Source organism: Macaca nemestrina, chromosome 15, assembly GCF_043159975.1.
Source record: "Macaca nemestrina isolate mMacNem1 chromosome 15, mMacNem.hap1, whole genome shotgun sequence".
Taxonomy (NCBI): domain Eukaryota; kingdom Metazoa; phylum Chordata; class Mammalia; order Primates; family Cercopithecidae; genus Macaca; species Macaca nemestrina.
In genome coordinates, this window is record NC_092139.1 from 60,925,136 (window position 1) to 60,949,461 (window position 24,326).

The following is a 24,326-nucleotide window of genomic DNA, read 5'->3' on the forward strand; positions in this document are numbered from 1 at the left end:
TCTAAAACTTTCAATTAGCTAAATATGGTCATCTACCACTACCTGAAAGAAAATTATTATAACAGAGAGAAACCTGGAACTTCCCATCAACTTTCCACCCAGAAAAAGAATTTGTCACCAGAACTCTAAAGGGTAATGTATAGCTTAAAATGGTATATTTAATAGAACATGAGTTGGGCCTAATAAAACATTTAAGAAATGTTAATCTAAAATCACAATGTTAAGATTCCAGTTGAATCATACTAGAAAATATATTGTAACCCTCTTTGCTACTGATGACCTATTTCTAATTTATTTCCTTGTTATTTATGGCATAATTCCTCAACATAACACTTCAAAAGTTACATAACTTTAAATATTAACAATAACACAAATGTAAGCAATATTTTAAATACAATATTCAATTATTAGATACATTAGGTATATTACTTATAACATTCTATTATTTAAAAATTCACTTGTCTCTTTATTCAGACTAAACAAATATTGAGGCTGAACATCTCAATCCGTAACGTCAGCACTATGAGAGGCTGAGGCGGGCAGAACACTTGAGCCCAATGGTTAAAGACCAGCCTGGGCAACAAGGCAAAACCCTGTCTCTTGAAAACTCAGCCAAGCATGGTGACACAGGTCTATCGTGACATAGGTCTATAATTTCAACTACTTGGATGACTGAGGTGTGAGGATCACCTGAGCCCAGGAAAGAGAGATCGAAGTGAGCCAAGATCTCACCAGTGCCCTCCAGCCTGGCGGACAGAATGAAACCCCATCTAAAAAAACAATAATTAAAATGCTTCTTACATAGAAGACTGTATTTTAGGCCCTCCAGGATACACACAAGTATGTTTATTGACCTCCAGGAGCTCATGGTATGCAGGAGCTTCCAATGATTATTTATAAGGACTTTGAGTGGTTATTTTATTTTATTTTATTTTATTTTTTAAAGATGTAGTCAAGCTCTGTCAGCCAGGCTGGAGTGCAATGGTGTGATCTTGTTTCACTGCAACCTCTGCCTGCCGGGTTCAAGTGATTCTCCTGCCTCAGCCTCCTGAGCAGCTGGGAGCACAGGCATGTGCCATCATGCCCGGCTAATTTTTCTGTGTGTTTTTATTTAGAGACAAGGTTTCACCACGTTGGCCAGGCTGATCTTGAACTCCTGACCTCAGGTGATCTACCCACCTCAGCCTCCCAAAGTGCTAAGATTGCAGGCATGAGCCACTGAACGCAGCCAAGTAAATATTTTTTAAAAACTATGATGATAAAATTATGATGTTAAAGTCTTACTATATTGGTATTAAGAGTCTCTGCTTCTAGAACTGGTTATTTGCAGCAAAATACATGTTATTCAATTAGATGAAATTAGATGAAATGTTTTATATAAACTCTTCATGGACATCTCATAAAACACAAAAAAAATCCCTTTGCGATAAAAATCTTGAAAACACAAATTTAAATTTCTACATTACACAATTTATATTTTTAAATCAGATATATTCTTGTTATGTTGCCCAGGCCGTTCTCAAACTCCTGGGCTCCAGCAATTTTCCTGCCTCAAACTCCCAAGCAGGAGGGACCACAGGTACACACCACCACACTCAGCAATTTTCCTACAATTTTTAATATTATTTTAGTCTCACTACAGAATCAATAATATAGGTAGAGAAACAGTTTCTCCTAGAAACTATATGATAACACAATAATAAGTTTCCAAGAAGAAAAAGCTCTATGCTATGTGCTGGACATTTTCACAACTAAAAGGTACCAGAGGGGGTCCATGATTACTGCAAATCATTTGATCACTGAAGATTTATAGAGGCATAAATAGTATGAAAGTCTGAAAGTCACAATTGTATGATTTAAAAGTCAAAGTGTTACTATTTATCCAAATAAACCTTAACCAAATTTCATATTTCTTCTATTGGGGAAGCATTTACTAATGCAACTTTCCCATCACTATTATTTTCCAGTTCAAAGCTCCTACCCGGTCACAGTACTTGTCAATTTTTGTTAGTTACCAAAGTTAAACACATTTTTTGAATCAACTAGCCATATGTATGTTTTTCTCTGACCAACTTTCCATTATCACCATAAAACAATGACAGGTAAACCACTGCTAAACTTGAAAAGTAAATACTATGCAAAACTAGATTCAGAGTGAGAAAATTAATTTTACAAGACACCACTTTACCTTAGTAGCAACACTCAAGTCTTTGTCATCCAATGTAGGCAATGAATCCACACGCAGTTCATGGAAAATGCTTGAAACCAAAAACACACAATGAAAAGAGCAAGTTGATTTCTTTACAATTTTTATAACTGCCAGTTTATATCCAGCTTCCCCCTCAAACAAAAGACATAATCTGGGGAAAGGTCAGTGATCCATATATTAAATAATGATTCTTGATAAAATTAAAATAGGACCTCTGTTCTAAAAAGAGATTTTAGTTACCTATTTCTGCCTCCATCTGTCTAAATCTACAAAATATTCAATGAAAACTGACCTTGAGCTTTATATAACAAATAGTGACAGTCAATATATTGGCAGAGCCTGACAGTAATTTACACACACAAATTATCTGTCCTGAAGCTGAGCTTAAAATTCAATTAATGGATGACATAAATGTTGTTACCTAAACTGGAAGAATAGTGATGACTTAAAACAACTTTTGTAAAACTTCCAGTCCTACGGCCAAAGCTAAGTAGGTTCTGCCCTAAAGACTTTGATGGTAAAAATAAGATACTGGTTACCAGGGAAATTTTAAAATTCATTAGGACAGATTCTTGGACTAACCACATTCTAACAATAACCTTCAATGAGAGTTTAAGGTATTTAAACTCTCATTAATTTAGGCATTAATTGAATTAATGAATCTGATTAAACTGATTCAGACCTATACCTTGATCCAATGGCTGCACAGATGTCTATCAATCTATGCTGAGGAGCAAGAGAAGGGATTTGGAAGGCAGGCAGGCTGACGGTCAAGTTGTGGGCCAGCTACTTTGTTAACTATGGGATCATGAGGCAATTAATCGACTGCACTAATCCATAGTTGTTTACTGAATAAATAGTAGGTTATAGGAACACAGATGTTGTGATGGCTTTATGAGATGATAAATGCACAGAACATAGTAGGATGTCTAGCCCAGAATACAACGCTCAACAGATATTAGTTTCTTCCATCTCTATTTCCTTAGTTAACATAAATGTTTACATCTATTAAATCCTACCTGACTGCAGATTCATCAGAACTTCCAACATCTATTAAAGAAAAAGGAAAAATGCATTTTAAATCAATAATAAATGTACAGAATATTAAAAGGATAAGAGTGCACAACAATGCATGCCTGTACTCTAAACTATGTGGGAGGATGAGGCAGGAGGATCACTTGAGGAACCCAGAGATTTGAGACCAGCTAGGGAAATATAGTAAGACTCTACCTTCATGAAAAAATGTGCACACTAATGTGTATGCTTTAGATGCTGTTTTTGCTGTTGTTGTTTTGTTTTGGTTTCCTTTTTTTAAAGCATAAGACTGATGCTATGTTATAAAGCATTCCTTTGGGAGCATGCCTGGGACCTTATTAGAATTAACATTAATTATACCTATTGATAGGTAATTAATGCAGTAAGATCTCTCCCCTTTGTATTTATTAGATGCAAAGAAGAATAAATTTATAAAATTTGGTATCTACATGTAACCTGCAGTACACAAGTCATCCCAGCCACACCCCATGAGAGGGAGTAAAAATGGTATTGTTAGCAAAACAGGTGTGATGAGTCAACAGTGTCAAAGAGCATGATTTCTGGACCAAAATATGAGAGGCCATTAAAACAGAGTATACAGTAGTACCCCTTATCCACTATATGTGTGGAAAGACATACTTGACAGGGTTTTCTCTGCCCTCACGCCACAGCAACAATCATCTACAAAGAAGGCTTCTGTGACAAAGCATGGAGAGATTTTCCCCCAACAAGCAAAAATCTTTCCTGCTGATAACAACATTCAATTCTCACACCTTATCTGCAGACACAATCAGATTTAATTTAATTTATAAATTAAACTTTGTCATCCATATGTACGTATAGGAAAAACCAGTTTGTGATTCAGTACTATTCGTGGTTCCATGCATCCACTGGGAGTCTTGGAATGTACTTCCCACAGTTAAGAGGGAACTACGGCACTTATTTTGTTATAGCACAACACAGCCTCTCTAGCTCTTCAGTTCAAACTGTTCAGTTTAGGATAAAATACCCTATATCACCAGAAGCCAGCAAAACACAGGAATCAGACCAGAAACAAGAATCCTTGCAAAGACCTTCCAGCCACCAGTGGAGAAGAGCTGAAGAGAGATCGGTGTGTTACTCTGGCTAATACTCTTCTGGAGAAGGTGCTGGGTGGTTTCCTTAGTTGTAGCTATTTGTTCTGCCCTATGTATAACAAGGCCCAAATTCACCTGCCATTTTACCTCCCACAGAAAGAACCACTGGAAACATCACTCCTTTAAGAGCTTATCCACATTCAGAGAGAAGCTTAAGAAACACTGGAGAGGTGTGGCAGGCTGCTGGGCAGTATTATCTGAAGTGAAAAATATATAGAAAGAAAACTATCAATGACCTTTTACTACCAGAATATTCCAATGCTTGTTCTTCTCCCAAGTAGGAGAAGAAAATTCTTTTTCACCTCACATCAAGCAAAACTCCCTTACCATCCCTCATGACAGAATCTAGTTGTAGATGAGTCATGTCATCATACTACAGGCTGTTGTCAACCTCATCCCTCAAAGGAAGAGGATCAGTGAGGAACACATGTATTTACCTATAGCATTCACTGCCTGGTCTTAACTGTAACCGAAGGTAAGTATGACAGACTTAGTGATTCCACTTTTATAAAGCCCAACACCTTGTGCTTGTCCCCTTCCATTGCTAGAGAGTCTATCTGGACCCACATCATACAGCAAGATATTCTAGTTTGTGCCGTGTGGCACGGCATGGTGTCCTTTCCCTCAACCCTTTCTATTATGTCCCAAACATCTATACAAATCATGTTTTCTGAGTATGTAAAGCACATCTCATCAGCATATGTCATTCCTTACAGTGATAAAGAAGCAAAAGGAAAACAAAAAGGACAAGGAACATCTTAAATGACTACATTCAATTACCATGGAGCTTTAATTTTTTAACTATTCAAAAAGATATCCACTGTACTCTTCTGAAAATAATAAAACTATGAAGATAGAGTAAAGATCAATGATTGCCAGGAGTTGCTAGGGTAAAAGTGAGAGATGAACAAGCATAGTATAGAGAACTTTTAGGGTAGTGAAACTGTTCTGTCGATAATATTACAGTAATTGATACATGTCATATCATTCATTATACAGTTGTCCAAGGTCACAGAATGTACAGCATCAAGAGTGAAGCCTGATGTAAACTATGAACTTTGAGTGATTAGAATGTATTATAATGTGTCAATGTAAGTTCATCAGTGATAACAAATGTACCACTCTGGTGGAAAATACTAATCATGGGGGACGCTATGCATGTGGGAGGCATGGAATATATGAGAAATCTCTGTACCTTCCTCTCAATTTTGCTGTGAACCTAAAACTGCTCTAAGAAATAAAGTTACTGATTTTAAAAAGACATTCACAACTGGGCTCAGTGGCTCATGCCTGTAATCTCAGCACTTTGGGAGGTAAAGGAGGGGGATCACATGAGGTCAAGAGTTCAAGACCAGCCAGAGGAAATGAATTCAAGACCAGTCTGGTCAACATGGCAAAACCTCTTTTCTACTAAAAATACAAAAATTAGCTGGGCATGATGGTAGGCACCTCTAATTTCAGCTACTCGGGAGGCTGAGGCAGGAGAATCATTTGAGCCTAGAAGGGTTTCCACCATTCACTAAGGAGAGTGGTTCACTGTGTCTAAAGTCTTTATAGAAACAGTGTGGTTACTCTGAACAGCTGCTTTCCTTCTAGGAGTCTGGAATTGGGGTACATGTCAGGGAGAGTAACCTCCATAGAAACACTTGGGTACTTAGTCTCTAATGAGACTCTGGTACTGCTAGATATCACTGCACAAATGTTGTCAAAATGTGAGCCTGGGAGAATTCCCAGATCCTGGGAACTCCACAGGAGAGAACTCCTGGAAGCTTGTGCCTGGTTTCCTCCAGACTTGACACGTGCACCTTTTTCCTCTACTAATTCTGCTTGCCCCCTTTCTTGTAATCAAGTAAAGATCTGAGTATGACTATTTCCTGAGTCCTGTGAGTCTTTCTAGTGAACCACCAAACCTGGGGGTGCTCTTGGGGAACCTTGACACAAATGCATTGTGTAAGATTTTTATGAAGTTGATATGATATATGTAACTGTAATCAGGTGGTTATTTCACAGAATAGCTTTCCCTAATCTGTTTTCCTTTTCTTTTTTTCCCTTGATATTTGACTTGGAAAGTCTTATATTTCTATATCTATCCAATTGAATAAAGCCATAAAAGAAATAAATGAAACGATAATGTCAGAAAATAATGTGAAATAAGCAGCAATCCAATTTTAACTGAAAAAATAGAAAATCTGGGTGATCGACAATATGTTCTACAATATGAATGTTTCTAGAAAAAAACCAAAAGGTGGTCAATTTTCTGCAACGGAAGTGGGCTTAATTCCTTTTTATAATAATTGTGCAGGTCAGGTGCAGTGGCTCACACTTGTAAATCCCAGCATTTTGTGAGGCTGAGGCAGGAGGATCACTTGAGCCCAAAGTTCCAGACCCACCTGAGCAATAGAGTGAGACTTCATCTATTAAACAAACAAACACAGAAACAAAGAAACAAACAACAACAACAACAACACCTTCAAAAGAAAATTAGCCAAGTGTGGTGGTACATGCCTGTAGTCCCAGCTACTTGGGAGGCTAAGGTAAAAGGTGAAAGGATCACTTAAGGCCAAGAAGCAGAAGTTGCAGTGAGCCAAGATGGCACCACTGTACCCCAGTACCAGCAACAGAGGGTGACCCTATATGAAAACTAAATAAATAAATAATTGTGTATCAGGCCAGATGTAACCACACAAAATTGTAGTCCCAGCTACTATAGGAGGACTGCTTGAGCCCAGGAGTTCAAGGATACAGTGAGCTATGAATGCACCAATGAATAGACACGGTATTCTAGCCAAGGCAACATAGAGAGACCCCATCTCCTATAAAAATAATAATTGATTAATTGTGCATCATTCAAGTAAATTGTATAACTGGAGAAAAACATAGTACTATTGAGAATGTACTATAATAGTCTACTACTGATCATAGAGTTCCTCTTTACTTGCTTCTAATCTTTTTCTGTGTTTCTCCTAAAACTAAAAAAATGGTTCATCCATTAAAAGCAGTTCATCACAAAACAAGTCAAAAAGATGAAAGAATTGCATCCAAATTGTAGGATGTGTTATCCACCACTTCCTGTGAACAGATTCTTGAGGGATAAGAAAATATTTGAATAACTAAGTTTGTGCATGAACACATTAAGGTCAAATACCCATGACATTATAGTGTGTTTCTGTGTACTAGAGACAAAATGTTCAAAAAGCAATATAATGAATATACATTAAATTAAAAACTGCCTTCATTAAACTGAGATGATCTTCCCTCAATGCACGAATACCTTCAGAATTCACATGTGAAGACTTAAATATAGACCAAAGGTTTGTATATAATTACTTAAAGTTTTGAGGGTAATTCTTGGCTTCTTCTTTTCCTTGCCTAGGACAGCAACATGACAGAAATATAATGAGGAAAATAGGAATATAGGATTCCTAAAACTCAGTTTACATTTCAATAGTGACATTATGTTTCAAATGCCTATACCTAAAACAGAAAAGCCTGGATATCACTGTAAACACATGGGCTGATGAGGAGAAAAGAGACCATTAAACAGATGAGGAAATCAAACCTGAGGGTATCAATGTCAAGGCTAAAGGTGAAGGTACAGAGTATTTTCACTCAACACATCAGAGGCATTGCTGCCAGCACACCACAGATAAATTCCCCATGTCCTGTCGCTGAGGAAATACACAGTTGAGATGACAGTTCAGGTGAACGTGCAATTCACCTCTCATCAAAGACAGTGTTCTAAATTGATCAGCTGTTATACACACTTATGAAATCACAGCTAAATAAAATATTCATTTTTCCCATGACCACATGGGCTACTGCAGCACCTACATTTCTCCTATCCCCTTGTTCGGCCTTAAATTACAGCTCTTTGATCCACTCATAAGGCGGTCCATAAAACCATCACATAAACCATGTAGAATCAGTTAAAAATATCAAAATATTTACCAAAAAAGAAAACACTGAAATACCACAGATTTGCTGGATATGAATACACTGTTATATTGCAAAATCAGTGCAGTATTTATTGAAAATGAGAAATTTGGTATTCGCAGAATGAATTTTATAATATGATTGCATCTAAAATTAACTAAGTTTGGTATATTATCTTACACTGTAAAGGACATTTATGAAACAGCTATTATATCAAATAACTAGCTGTCTCAAAAAAAAATTAGCCAAAGCATCTATATGCAACTTAATCACATCTTATTCGCTCATGTCAGTGAAACTTCTCTCTCTGAGGCCTGACAGTTATGAAGTGAAATGAGCTGTGGAGTTTACCCCAAGTCTAGCACTCCCTCCTGCCTCCAGTACTCTCCACAGCAATAACCTCTCTTGTGAGACTGGCCATATGCCAAAGCAACTGGAAGTGACTCATCTCAAGTTTACTTGGCTTTAACTCCCAAGAACCAAGCAAATATCTTTCTTTCCTCCCTCCTTGTCCTTTCACAATCCCTCTTCCTTTGAAAAAGTGATTTTTAGATCTGTCATCCTGATGCTTCCCTTCCTAGCTGCTTTTTATCGATCATTGTGACCACTGTTGTCATCTGTGTTCAGGAGTAGTATACACCTGTAATCTCTCTTCTCATCTCATTCTCCTTCACCTGTGGCTAGAATCATGCTCAGAAATAAAAGGAAATCAATACTTTCCCTGGATTCTGTTATTTTTTAAATTGCTCTCCAATAGTTCTTTTTCCAGATTTCTCTAAAGGAAGGCTATTCCCTTGTTATTCAGGGCTATGTCCAGGGACCAGCACCAACATCACCTGAGTACTCATGAGAAATACAGAATCCCATACCTGCTGAATCAGAATGTGCACTTTCCAGAAGCTCCTCAACTAATTCACGACAATTTGAATGCCCTTTTCTACACTGATGTGCTTGCATATTGGTTTACCCTAATTGCCCTGTTTGGCCTAGCGTCAATTTCTTCCCTACTATGTCCCTGAATTTAATACTACATTATAAGCCATAATGTTTCTAATGAACCTTTAATCAGGCAATACCATCTCTACTTAATGTCTTCTCCATAAATCACCCAACACTATTCTTTTGAACTATGTTAATTTGGCCTATAGGATACTATCCCATGAATTTACACCATTTTCTATAAAACTAAATTATAGCCATTCATGGCTGACCATTTACGGTGATATTCATCTATGGTAGATAAAACCCATGTCTGTGTGGTAAAGTACCTCAATCCTTAATGCCTCCCCAGTAGTGAGGATGACAGCAAGAGTAGGAAAATGTTACTCTAATTCACTGACACATTTTCGTACTGGAAGCTCACTTTATCTTCTTTCCTATTTCTAACACCCTGTTCTTCCTTCTTCTACAGATCAATTTGACTTTACCACCTTCCATTACATATACCCGCATATGCTTTTTAAAATTTATTCCGTGTACACTCTGCCCTCTTCATTCTTTCTTTCTCTTTTATTCATTTCCTCCTCCTTCTCTCCTGACTTACCTCAGTTTTTAGAGTATCTTAAAATGGAACTCAGAACTCAGCTCCTTCAGTGGTGCTCCCAATAGAATCAATAGCTGACCCTTGGTTATCACCATTTTAATTCTCCTTTACTTATTATACTTAATAGGACATTTTCTTTAGCTAGTAGACTATATTAGTGCTCATATTCTAAAAGAAACATTCCATTAAATGACTTTTAAAACAAAATCCAGTTCTCACCTTCTCCTTTTCCTTTTCCACTGACTATTCCATTGCCTTTTTCATGGGAAGGTCCAGGTAAAGGCTGTGACACATACTTGGGGACACACTTCTAAGGAAATATCAAGAGTTAGTTTCCATTTAAAAAATTATAATGGGTTGCATCAAGAGATTCTTATCATTCTCTTATTGTGAAACTGGGTCTCATTCTGTCAACCCAGGGCTAGAATGCAGTGGCATCATTATGGCTCACTGTGGTCTCAACCTCCTGACCTCAGGCAATCTTCCCACCTAAACTTCCTGATAGCTGGAACTACAGGTGCATACCATCATGCCAGGCTAATGTATTTATTGTTACTTTTGTAGAGACAAGGCCTCATTATACTGCCCAGGCTGGTCTCAACCTCCTAGGCTCAAGCAAACCTTCCACTTCTGCCTCCCAAACTGTTGAGATAACCAGTGTGCACTAGCACACCCAGCCGTAATCAATTCCTTTAAATAAACCCCAATGTTGCCCAGACGTGGTGGCTCATATCTGTAATCCCAGCCCTTTGCAAGGCCAAGGTGAGTGGATTGCTTGAGTTCAGGAGTTTGAGACCAGCCTGGGCAACATAATGGGAATACATCTCTACACAGAAATACAAAAAGGAGTCAGGCATGATGGTCTGTGCCTGTATCCCAGCTGCTCAGGAGGCTGATGTGGGAGGATCACTTGAGCCTGAGAGGTGGAGACTGTAGTGAACCAAGATCATGCCACTGCAGTCCAGACTGGGGAACAGAGAAAGACCCTGACTCCCCAGAAGTTTCTATTTAAAATGTGAGAACAGAGATACAAATGAAAAACAAGCCTAATTGGTCAATGAAATATGAGCTTAAGTCAAGAAAGAAAAGAAACAACATGAAGTACCATAAAATACATGGAGAAATAGATCTATTATAGAGTGTTTTGGTCTTTCATGTCCCGAATAATGCTAATTAATATTTATGCTACAAGTAGTTTATGTAAGTATTTCTGTGATAGAGTTTATTACTCTAAGACATTCAAGTAGCTAAATATGGTCATCTACCACTACCCTAAAGAACATTATTACAACAGAGGGAAACCTGGAACTTTTCATCAAATTTCCACCCGGGAAAAGATTTGGTCACCAGAATACTAAAGAGTAATGTATGGCTTGAAATGGTATATTTACTAGAACATGAGTTGAGGCTTATAAAACATTTAAGAAATGTTAATGTAATATCACAATTTTAACATTCCAGTTGAATGATACTAGAAAATATATTGTAACCCTCTTTGCTGCTGACGACCTATTTCTAATTTATTTCCTTTTTATTTATGGCATAATTTCTCAACATAACACATCAAAACTTATACACCTTTAAATACTAACAAATAATACAAATGTAAGCAATATTTTCAATACAATATTTAATCATTAGACACATTAGATATATTACTTACAATATTCTATTACATAAAAATTCACTTGTCTATTTATTCAGACTAAACAACTATTAAGGCTGAATGTCTCCTGTCTGTAACCTCAGCACTATGAGAGGCTGAGGTGGGCAGAACACTTGAGCCCAAAGGTTAAAGACCAGCCTGGGCAACAAGGCAAAACCCTGCCTGTTCAAAAGTCAGCCAAGCATGGTGACACAGGTCTAATGTGACATAGGACAATAATTTCAACTACTTGGATGGCTGAGGTGTGAGGATCACCTGAGTCCAGGAAAGAGAGATCAAAGTGAGCCAACATCTCACCAGTGCCCTCCAACCTGGGGGACAGAGTGAAACCCCATCTCAAAAAACAACAATTAAAATGCTTCTTACATGGAAGACTGTATTCTAGGCACTCCAGGAGAGACACAAATGTGTTTACTGACCTCCAGTAGCTTATGGTATGCAGCAGCTTCCAATGATTATTTAAACAACTAAATATCAAAACTTCAAAATTTGAAATTTCAGAGTGTGGTATAAGGACTTTGAGTGGTTATATTATTTTATTTCATTTTTTCAGATGTAGTCTAGCTCTGTCCCCCAGGCTGGAGTGCAATGGTGCGATCTTGGTTCGCTGCAACCTCTGCCTGCCGGGTTCAAGTGATTCTCCTCCCTTGGCCTCCTGAGCAGCTGGGAACACAGGTATGTTCCTAGATTATGTAAGTATTTCTGTGATAGTATTTCATGCCTGGCTAATTTTTCTGTGTGTGGAGTTTTTTTTTGTTTTGTTTTGTTTTGTTTTTTTTGAGACAGGGTTTCACCTCGCTGGCCAGGCTGATCTCGAACTCATGGCCTCAGGTGATCTACCGAACTCAGGTGATCTATGCACCTCAGCCTCCCAAAGTGCTGGGGTTACAGGCATGAGCCACTGAACCCGGCCAAGTAAATATTTTCAATAAACTACGATGATAAAATTATGATGTTAAAGTCTTACTATATTGGTATTAAGAGTCTCTGCTTCTAGAACTGGTTATTTGCAGCAAAATATGTTATTCAATTAGAGGAAGTGTTTTATATAAACTCTTCATGGACAACTCATAAAACACACAAAAATCCCTTTGCGATACAAATTTTGAGAACATAAATTTAAATGTCTACATTTCCATAATTTATATTTTTAAATCAGATACATTCTTGTTATGTTGCCCAGGCCGTTCTCAAACTCCTGGGCTCAAGTAATCTTCCTGCTTCAAACTCCCAAGCAGCAGGGACCACAGGTGTATACCACCACACTCAGCCATTTTTCTACAATTTTTAATATTATTTTAGTCTCACTACAGAATAATATAGGTAGAGAAACAATCTCCCCTAGAAACTATATGATATCAAAATAATAAGTTTCCAAGAAAAAGCTCTATGCTATGTCCTGGACATTTTCACCACCAAAAAGTACCAGAGGGGTCCATGATTACTGCAAATCATTTGAACACTGAAGATTTATAGAGGCATAAATAGTATGAAAGTCACACTTGTATGACTAAAAAGTCAAAGTGCTACTATTTATCCAAATAAACCTTAACCAAATTTCATATTTCCTCTATCAGGGAAAGCATTTACTAATGCAACTTTCCTGTCACTACTTATTTTCCAGTTCACAGCTCCCACCCTGTCACAGTACTTGTCAATTTTTGTTAGTTACCAAAGATAAACAAATTTTTTGAATCAGCTAGCCACATGTGTGTTTTTCTCTGACCAACTTTCCATTATCATCATAAAACAATGACAGGTAAACCACTGCTAAATTTGAAAAGTAAATACTGTGCAAAACTAGATTCAGAGTGAGAAAATTAATTTTACAAGACACCACTTTACCTTAGCAGCAACACTCATGTCTTCGTCATCCGATGTAGGCAACGAATCCACACACAGTTCATGGAAAATGCTTGAGACCAAAAACACACAATGAAAATGGGCAAGTTGATTTCCTTACAATTTTTATAATTGCCAGTTTATATCCAGCTTCCCCCTCAAACAAAAGACATAATCTGGGGAAAGGTCGGTGATCCATATATTAAATAATGATTCTTGATGCAATTAAAATATGGCCTCTGTTCTAAAAATAGATTTTAGTTACCTATTTCTGCCTCCATCTGTCTAAATCTATAAAATATTCTATGAAAACTGACCTTGAGCTTTATAACAAATAGTGACAGTCAATATATTGGCAGAGCCTGACAGTAATTTACACGCACAAATTATCTGTCCTGAAGCTGAGCTTAAAATTCAATTAATGGATGACATAAATGTTGTTACCTAAACTGGAAGAAAACTGACGACTTAAAACAAGGTAGAAAGATCCACTGTCTCTTTTCCTTGATCTATCTCTCCTTAAGAGACTAATCTGCTTCACTTCAAAATGGCAGTCTTGATTCCTCAGCATGGAACCCACTGAGGAAGGTCCTATTGCTTTCCTTTGCCCTAAATCAGTATAGGGAATCTCCTGCAATATTTGAAATGTATGAAAGCTAAATGTACAAAAGTCAAATAACAAAGGTGTATATTCTTATTGAGAATACTTTTCCCAGAAAGATTAAAACACTAATAATTATAAAATCCCATTATTTTCACTCTATAGGTACTACCTTATTCAGGTCCACATAAGCTAATAAGCCATTAAAAATTTTCATAGGCACTCAGACATCCATGGAGAGAGACTGCAGGAAATACAGAGTCCTGGTAGTTGTACCTCTATTTCTGTAAGTACTATCTAAATATCTTTCTTCCTATGGGCACCCACTTTCAGATTCCACTACTGCAGGGCTCCATAGAAGTCTTCAATCTTCAACTCTTCAGTCTATGAAAGCACAGATTCCGGAAAGGATGGCCTCAAATGACCAGGAGTAACAAATCTCTATATCCCTCATCCTAAAAAGCAAGCCAACTGGAGTCTCCGTCACCTTCCCCCAGCACAGACACACTGCCAACTACCCAACTGAACTCCATGACTGATTTGCCAGACAATCATGCCCCTGACCCAGCCTACATGGACATGGGAAGGACATCAGTGAATTGGGAACAGAGGCAGAGGTAAGGAGGCACCTGCCCTGTACCACATATCTATGTAGTTCAGCAGTCTCCAGCCTCTTAGTACTCCAGGGGCTCGAAGCCACCCCTCTGTAAGTCAGGATGGAAGCAGATGATACCACATTTCTGTCTGCTGCAGACACTCCTCCCAGTGTCTCAAAATGTTTTAGCATATTTCAGTAAAAATCGTCAAGTTTGTCGGTCCTTGATTAAAAAAAAAAAAAAAAAAACAGCAAACTTTTTAGAGCTCCCTTGAACCTTCTATTGTAATGTGCCTTTGTAGATAATTCCCAAATTTCTTGTGTCTTTCATCTTTATAATTTATCTTTATCAAACTTGTCATAAACCCCAATATTTTCATCTCTTAGTGAAGACTTCATACTCCTACACAATCCAGTGTTGTTTCTCTTCAAACGTGGCTTTCCCCTGCTCATTCCATTATTACCTACTTCCATTGGGTTCACCAGCTAATTCCATTCTCATTCTATCCACTGTGTGCACCAGACTCACTCCTGTTTCTACTGGGCTTTAAAATGAGTTCAAATCTCATTTCTGCCAATTGCTATGTCTAAAAAAAGCACACTAATCTCTTTGAGCCTCACATTCTCTATCTACAGAATCACTTAACCGGAATATTCAACACAGGTAAAAATACTAGGAGGTATTTTAATTCATTCTAAGATTCCTTAACATTCTGTAATTCTATGTCCTCTTGATTCTGTCTATAGGAAAACTGGGAGTACATAGCCAACAGAATTTGAAAAAATAATAGAACAAAAGAAACACAAAAAAAACAGAGAGGAAAGCATTAAAAATCAAGACAAGATTATAGAAAAGTCATGGAAAAAGAAACAAGACTTTAAAAAGTATTATGGAAGTCAACAGAACTCCTGGCCTAAATGGAAAACCAAACTGGGAAGTCAAATCATTTCTCTCTAAGACTTGCCTAAACTTACTTTTGTAAAACTTCCAGTCCTATGGCCAAAGCTAAGTAAGTTCTGCCTTAAAGCCTTTGATGGTAAAAATAAGATACCGGTTACCACTGAAATTGTCAAATTTATTAGGACAAACTCTTGGACTAACCACATTCTAACAATAACCTTCAATGAGAGTTTAAGGTATTTAAACTCTCACTAATTTAGGCATTAATTGAATTAATGAATCTGATTAAACTGATTCAGACCTATACCTTGATCCAATGGCTGCACAGATGTCTATCAATCTATGCTGAGGAGCAAGAGAAGGGATTTGGAAGGCAGGCAGGCTGACGGTCACGTTGTGGGCCAGCTTCTTTGTTAACTATGGGATCATGAGGCAATCAATCAACTGCTCTAATCCATAGTTGTTTACTGAATGAACAGTAGGTTATAGGAACACAGATGTTGTGATGCCTTTATGAGATGATAAATGCATAGAACATAGCAGGATGTCTAGCCCAGAATACAACACTCAACAGATATTAGTTTCTTCCATCTCTATTTCCTTAGTTAACATAAATGTTTACATCTATTAAATCCTACCTGACTGCAGATTCATCAGAACTTCCAGCATCTATTAAAGAAAAAGGAAAAATGCATTTTAAATCAATAATAAATGTACAGAATATTAAAAGCATAAGAATGCACAGCACTGCAGGCCTGTACTCTAAAGTATTTGGGAGGATGAGGCAGGAGGATCACTTGAGGAACCCAGAAGTTTGAGACCAGCTCAGGAAACATAGTAAGACTCTACCATCATAAAACAATTGGGCACACTTTTGTGTATGCTTTAGATGCTGTTTTTGTTGTTGTTGTATTTGTTTTGTTTTGGCTTTTTTTTCTTTTTTTTAAGCATAAGACTGATGCTATGTTATAAAGCATTCCTTTGGGAGCGTGCCTGGGACTTTACTAGAATTAACATTAATTATACCTATTGGTAAGTAATTAATGCAGTAAGAACTCTTCCCTTTGTATTTATTAGATGAAAAGAAGAATAAATTTATAAAAACGTAGTATCTACAAGTGAACTGCAGTACACAAGTCATTTTAGCCAAACCCTATGAGATTGAGCAAAAATGGTATTGTTAGCAGAACAGGTGTGATGAGTCAACAGTGTCAAAGACCATGATTTCTGGACCAAAATATGAGAGGCCGTTAAAACAGAGTATTCAGTAGTACCCGTTATCCACTATATGTGCGGAAAGACATACTTGACAGGGTTTTCTCTGCCCTCACGCCACAGCAACAATCATCTACAAAGAAGGCTTCTGTGACCACATGTGTGGAGAGATTTTCCCCAACAAGCAAAAATCATTCCTGCTGATGACACCATTCAATTCTCACACCCTATCGGCAGACACAATCAGATTTAATTTAATTTATAAATTAAACTTTATCATAGATAGGTATGCATAGGAAAAAACAGTTTGTGATTCAGTACTATTTGCGGTTCCATGCATCTACTGGGAGTCTTGGAATGTATTTCCCACAGTTAAGGGGGAACTACTGCACTTATTTTGTTATAGCACAACACAGCCTCTCTAGCTCTTCAGTTCAAACTGTTCAGTTTAGGATAAAACACCCTATATCACCAGAAGCCAGCAAAACACAGGAATCAGACCAGAAACAGGAATCCTTGCAAAGACCTTCCAGCCACCAGTGGAGAAGAGCTGAAGAGAGATCGGTGTGTTACTCTGGCTAATACTCTTCTGGGGAAGGTGCTGGGTGGTTTCCTTAGTTGTAGCTATTTGTTCTGCCCTATGTATAACAAAGCCCAAATTCACCTGCCATTTTACCTCCCACAGAAAGAACCACTGGAAACATCACTCCTTTAAGAGCTTATCCATATTCAGAGAGAAGTTTAAGGAACACTGGGGAGGTATGGCAGGCTGCTGGGCAGTATTATCTGATGTGAAAAATGTATAGAAAGAAAACTATCAATGCCCTTTTACTACTAGAATGTTCCAATGCTTGCTCTTCTCCCAAGTAGGAGAAAAAAATTCTTTTTCACCTCACATCAAGCAAAACTCCCTTACCATCCCTCACGACAGAATATAGTTGTAGATGAGTCATGTCATCATAATGCAGGCTCTTGTCAACCTCATCCCTCAAAGGAAGAGGATCAGTGAGGAACACATGTATTTACCTATAGCATTCACTGCCTGGTCTGAACTCCAACCGAAGGTAAGTATGACAGACTTAGTGATTCCACTTTTATGAAGTCCAACCCGTTGTGCTTGTCCCCTTCCATTGCGAGGGAGTCTATCTCTATCATAGAGCAAGATACTCCAGTTTGTGCCGTGTGGCACAGCATGGTGTCCTTTCCCTCAACCCTTTCTATTGTGTCCCAAACATCTATACAAATCATGTTTTCTGAGTATGTAAAGCACATCTCATCAGCATATATCATTCTTCACAGTGATAAAGAAGCAAAAGGAAAACAAAAAGGACAAGGAACATCTTAAATGACTACATTCAATTACCATGGATCTTTAATTTTTTAACTATTCAAAAAGATATCCACTGTACTCTTCTGAAAATAATAAAACTATGAAGATAGAGTAAAGATCAATGGTTGCCAGGAGTTGCTAGGGAGAAAGTGAGAGATGAACAGGCATAGTATAGAGAATTTTTAGGGTAGTGAAACTGTTCTGTCGATAATATTACAGTAATAGATAGATGTCATATCATTATACAGTTGTCCAGGTTCACAGAATGTACAGCATCAAGAGTGAAGCCTGATGTAAATATGAACTTTGAGTGATTATAATGTGTCAGTGTAAGTTCATCAGTTGTAACAAATGTACCACTCTGGTGGAAAATACTAATCATGGGGGAGGCTATGCACGTGGGAGGCATGGAATATATGAGAAATCTCTGTACCTTCCTCTCAATTTTGCTCTGAACCTAAAACTGCTCTAAGAAATAAAGCTGTTGATTTAAAAAAGATATTCACAACTGGGCTCAGTGGCTTATGCCTGTAATCTCAGCACTTTGGGTGGCAAAGGTGAGGGGATCACCTGAGGTCATGAGTTCAAGATCAGCTTGAGGTAATGAGTTCAAGACCAGTCTGACCAACATGGCAAAACCTCGTGTCTACTAAAAATACAAAAATTAGCTGGGCATGATGGCAAGCACCTGTAATTTCAGCTACTCGGGAGGCTGAGGCAGGAGAATCGCTTGAGCCTAGAAGGCGGTGGTTTCAGTTAACTGAGATCACACCACTGCACTCCATCCTGGAAGACAGACCGAGACTCCATCTCAAAAAAATTAAAAAATAAAAATAAAAAAGATATTCACTGTCTATGCATCCCAGGATCTCCAGAACAAAAATTAAAATAAATAAATAAATAAATAAATAAATAAATAAATAAATAAAACGATGGCCAGGGTCAGTGGCTCATGCCTGCAATCCCAGCACTTTGGGAGGCTGAGGTGGGTGGATCACTTAAGGTCAGGAGTTCAAGACCACCCTGACCAACATGGTGAAATCCCATTTCTACTAAATACAAAAAATTAGCCAGGCATGGTTGTGCATGTCTGTAGTCCCAGGTAATTGGGAGGCTGAGGCAGGAGAATTGCTTGAACTTGGGAGTCAAGGTTGCAGCGAGCTGAGATTGTGTCATTGCACGGCAGCCTGGGTAGCAAGAGCAAAGCTGTGTCTCAAAAAAAAAATCAATAATAAAAAATGAAAAATATTCACTGAACCTGTTATTATGATATATTTAAGCAAGACTTGGTGACCCTAAAAATTAGAGATCATTGAAGATCAAAATAACAACACGTGGTCATTATTTCTCAAAGTGAAGTATATAAAATTTATAAAATAAGTTAATTGCATGCTTAGGCAAGATGATATTGATTGAAATGATTGAATATTTTATCTCGTTTCATACTTCTAAACAGGGATTTAGCACAATATGAAAACTAGATTATCCATGTCATCCAAAAAAAAGACAATTTTATTCTAATTTTAACTCAGAACTTATTATGCTTATTTAATTTCACAATTTTACTGAAAGGCTAATAAGATAAAAAGGACAGATTATCATTACCTAACACTGTTATGGTAACTTATATACAAATACCTGTTTGTCACCAAAAGTCAAAAAAGTAACCAGCATTGCAACTTAAGATGGATCATACAAAAGAAATTACTACCAATTTACCTTATCTTATAATATTATGTGTTATTAAAATGAAAATGTAAAACAACACCAAAAGTTAAGTTGGGGCTATAAGTGTTGTGCAATAAAGATTTCATAGAGCAGGCAAGAGACTGCCATCTTTAGAAAGGCCTGCACACAAGGCTGGCCCTTGACTGGTGTTTAGGAAATTGGAATTGGGAGAGTTTCCACCATTCCCTAAGGAGAGTGGCTCACTGTGTCTAAAGTGTTTATAGAAACAGTGTGGTTACTCTGAACAGCTGCTTTCCTTCTAGGAGTCTGGAATTGGGGTACATGTCAGGGAGAGTAACCTCCATAGAAACACTTGGGTACTTAGTCTCTAATGAGACTCTGGTACTGCTAGATATCACTGCACAAATGTTGTCAATATGTGAGCCTGGGAGAATTAAGCAGATCCTGGGAACTCCACAGGAGAGAACTCCTGGAAGCTTGTGTCTGGTTTCCTCCAGACTTGACACATACACCTTTTTCCTCTACTAATTCTGTTTGTCCCCTTTCTTGTAATCAAGTAAAGATCTGAGTATGACTATTTGCTGAGTCCTGTGAGTCCTAGTGAACCACCAAACCTGGGGTTGGTCTTGGGGAACCTTGACACAAATGCATTGTGTAAGACTTTTATGAAGTTGATATGATATATGTAACTGTAATCAGGTGGTTATTTCACAGAGTAGCTTTCCCAAATCTGTTTTTCTTTTCTTTTTTTTCCCTTGATATTCAACTTGGAGAGTCTTATATTTCTATATCTATCCAATCGAATAAAGCCATAAAAGGAATAAATGAAATGATAATGTCAGAAAATAATGTGAAATAAGCAGCAATCCTATTTTAACTGAATAAAAAATAGAGAATTTGGGTGATTGACAATATGTTCTACAATATGAATATTTCTAGAAAAAAATGAAAAGGTGGTCAATTTTCTGCAACTCAACTGGGCTTAATTCCTTTTTATAATAATTGTGCAGGCCAGGTGCAGTGGCTCACACTTGTAAATCCCAGCATTTTGGGAGGCTGAGGCAGGAGGATCACTTGAGTCCAGAAGTTCCAGACCAGCCTGGGCAATAGAGTGAGACCTCATCTATTAAACAAATAAACAAACAACAACAACAAAGAACCTTAAAAAGAAATTAGGCAAGTGTGGTGGTGCATGCCTGTAGTCCCAGCTACTTGGGAGGCTAAGGTAAAAGGTGAAAGGATCACTTAAGGCCAGGAAGCAGAAGTTGCAGTGAGCCAAGATGGCACCACTGCACTCCAGTATCGGCAACAGAGGGAAACCGTGTATCAAAAATAAATAAATAAATAATTGTGTATCAGGCCAAATGTAACCACAAAAAACTGTAGTCCCAGCTACTCAGGAGGATGAGGTAGGAGGACTGCTTGAGCCCAGGAGTTCAAGGCTACAGTGAGCTATGAATGCACCAATGAATAGACACGGTATTCTAGCCAAGGCAACATAGAGAGACCCCATCTCCTATAATACTAATAATTGATTAATTGTGCATCATTCAAGTAAATTGTATAACTGGAGAAAAACATAGTATTATTGAGAATGTACTATAATAGCCTACTACTGATCATAGAGTCCTGTTTACTTGCTTCTAATCTTTTTCTGTGTTTCTCCTAAAACTGAAAACATGGTTCATCCATTAAAAGCAGTTCATCACAAAACAAGTCAAAAAGATGAAAGAATTGCATCCAAACTGTAGGATGTGTTATCCACCGCTCCCTGTGAACAGTTGGATTTGGTCATTAAGAATTAGCAGGACTAACTTTGTGTTTGTGTGTACACGTGTGAACGTGTGTGTGTATGTGCTTGTAAACTGTGTGTGTGTAAACTATGACAGATAAAACCATTTTGCTTGTGTAGGAATATGTAATATATTTTGTACTTCTCATGAAAGAATTGCTTTTCTGTCTTCTGTGCTCAGTAGCTGTCTTCAAAAAATAGTCTCCTATTTGTATGGGTGCACGCTGGTTCAGTTCCACAGTTCTTTTTTTCTTTTTCTTTTTTTTTTTTTTTTGAGACGGAGTCTCATTCTGTCACCCAGGCTGGAGTGCAGCCCAGGCTGGAGTGCAGTGGCGTGATCTCGGCTCACTGCAAGCTCCGCCTCCCAGGTTCATGTCATTCTCCTGCCTCAGCCTCCTGAGTAGCTGGGACTACAGGCGCCCGCCACCGCGCCCGGCTAATTTTTTGTATTTTTAGTAGAGACGGGGTTTCACCGTGGTCTCGATCTCCTGACCTTGTGATCCGCCTGCATCGGCCTCCCAAAGTGCTGGGATTACAGGCGTGAGCCACCGCGCCCGGCAGTTCTACAGTTCTTATTGCCATTTATTTACGGTACCAGAAAGGGATTGCTGAGTTCCTGGTTCTAAAGATAGTTACTTTCTTAGTGACACACATCAATATGTAATACAGTTTGCCCTTGAACAGCGGGGATTCACTTATATGCAGATTTTCTTCTGCCTATGCAACCCAGACACAGCAAGATCCACCTCTCCTCTTCCACCTCAGGCTAATCAACCTGAAGATCATGAAGACCTTTGTCAGCATCTACTGATGCTTTATGAAAAGTCAATATATCTTTCCTGATGATTTTCTTTCTAACAGCTTCAATTCTCTGGCTTACTTTATTGTCTGAACACAGAATATAATAATGCGGCAAAAACAAAATAGGTGTTCATCAACTGTTTTATGTTATCAGGAAGGCTTCCAGCCACTAGTGGGCTATTAGTAGCTAAGGTGAAGTAATCAAAAGTTATACTCAGATTTTCAACTGCACAGGGATCAGAGTCCCTCACCCCTACATTATTCATGGGTCAACTGTAATTCTTTATTTACTAAATATAAACAATTTATTATAAAACTGAAATAGAAGATCCATTTGTATAACAAGTCCAATTGGTTATAATGTGACTACAGAGGAAACATACAACATACTAAGTTAAAAATCTTTTTTCTTATTCATGCAAAAACATTATATAGGATTTTAGGGATCATAAATGACTTTTTAAGACAATAATGTTTGAGATTATAAATGAGCTACAACTACCTTCTTAAATAAATGTGAATTTCAAACTAGTTAAATTTTAAAAATTAGTTTACATATGTATATACATATATACACATTCAATTTACACATATTTTTAAACTGGTCTTTTTTGATTAACACTACCTTAATCTTACATGTTACTTTTCATTTTCTTATCAAGAGCAGGACCACCAAGAGAAATAAGAAATTCACTATCAGAAGTCTTACCTGGTTTGTCATTTTTAAGTATCTTCTTTTTATGTTCCAAAATTTGTTGTTTAATTCTATGTATACAAAAGTAATAAATAAGTTGTTATTTTAACACTGAAATAAAAAATATTTACCAAACATATTAAATTCTAAAACCATTTAAGGCAATATCAGACCTAATATCAGAATTTTAATATCCCATACACTTCAAATTGTTAAACCTTACAAGCTTATTAAGCTTATAATTAAAGAATAAAAGAAAGGGAAGTACTCATAAATGGAGGGAGAACAGCTCAGTAAATTAACTCTAGTTAGCTGGACATCATGCAAAGTGTCCTGCACTCAGAATACATCCTTGCTCTGTAACCAATAGGTATTTTCTTTTCAGACAAGTTGCTTCTCGTAGGTTCCATGGTTTCTTCTAAAAAATAAGGACTCTGCTACCTTAGGAAGATGTAATGAGATTACATGTTTAAATGTTCAGAGAAATAGTAAAGCAATGGAATAATTTCTTCTTGAACTTGATTCCTGAAACCATTTTGGAATCCCAAATAAAGCTTGGTGTAGGCTTTTCTATAAGTTCTAATATTCAAATGTTGCAGTTTTCAGAAGATGTTATTAAGTGCTAATTTTGGTTATTAGTTGTATTCATTCCGGCTTGTAATTCAGGGAATCTTACCTAATTCATAACTTACTGCAAAATTTATATATATATATATATATTCTCATTAAAATGGATTACCTAATTGTCTCCCATCACTGAGTTCATCAATCACACCAAGGGCAGAAAACTAATAGGTGTCAAAACCCGGCTTGGACAACTACCACTCCTTCTCTACCTCCTCGAACTCTGAGCCAGCAGATCCATGCCAGGATGCTGGATCTCCCCGGTCCTCTCCAACTAACAGACAAGACAGAACCTTGCTGTGATTGTTTTTCGGTTCCATGAAGGAAAGGCAAGTGGACATTTTTTCATTTCCAAGACATGTACTAACAACATGTAACATCCCCTAAATATTACTCAGCTCTGTTATCCTTTCAGAGATCACTGGACATCAATATTTTCATAGTGATAATCACAATTTCAATATTGGGGGGTCTCCTGTTTTGGTTTCACTCACACTGCTTCCTAGGAGCTACTCAACAAACAGTCAAATGACCTTCCTGGGACTATGCAAAATATGGAATGCTTTCTGAATCTGTGTGCCATCCCCAGGCAGCAGCCATGCTTATCTGCTCTGTATTGATCCAATTTTAAAATATGGGCTGTGGAAACAAGCACAAAGGCCTGTTTGATACACAAATACTCATGAGTCATGGATGAGGCTTAGCTCTGGTAAATCCAAC

The 24,326-nt window shown here is 37.5% G+C and overlaps 1 protein-coding gene, 1 long non-coding RNA gene and 1 other non-coding gene across 12 annotated transcripts in view; 1 reads left to right on the top strand and 2 right to left on the bottom strand.

Annotated features, from left to right (window-relative positions):
• LOC105465829 (putative ankyrin repeat domain-containing protein 20A2) overlaps positions 1–24,326 on the bottom strand; it is an 83,892-nt gene that overhangs the window by 47,535 nt on the left and 12,031 nt on the right. For 8 of the 10 annotated variants that reach the window (XR_011613673.1, XR_011613671.1, XR_011613672.1 and 5 more), the window contains 6 exons: positions 22,998–23,053; positions 16,100–16,130; positions 13,368–13,437; positions 10,076–10,166; positions 3,229–3,259; positions 2,189–2,258 (listed from right to left, as the gene is read on the bottom strand). Coding sequence is in view for 1 of the 10 variants with exons in the window: in XM_071079785.1 (XP_070935886.1) it covers positions 2,189–2,258; positions 3,229–3,259; positions 10,076–10,166; positions 13,368–13,437; positions 16,100–16,130; positions 22,998–23,053 (349 nt within the window). In the remaining 9 variants the exon portion in view is untranslated. The remainder of the gene's footprint in view (positions 1–2,188; positions 2,259–3,228; positions 3,260–10,075; positions 10,167–13,367; positions 13,438–16,099; positions 16,131–22,997; positions 23,054–24,326) is intronic. The other 2 variants (XR_011613676.1, XR_011613675.1) reach the window with 2 other exon arrangements.
• LOC139358544 (uncharacterized) lies at positions 11,817–16,433 on the top strand. Its single transcript, XR_011613679.1, has 5 exons — positions 11,817–11,956; positions 12,076–12,197; positions 14,299–14,582; positions 15,308–15,570; positions 16,110–16,433. It is a non-coding gene; the product is annotated as an uncharacterized lncRNA (long non-coding RNA).
• Positions 24,155–24,261, bottom strand: LOC139359000 (U6 spliceosomal RNA). Its single transcript, XR_011614503.1, has one exon. It is a non-coding gene; the product is annotated as a U6 spliceosomal RNA (small nuclear RNA).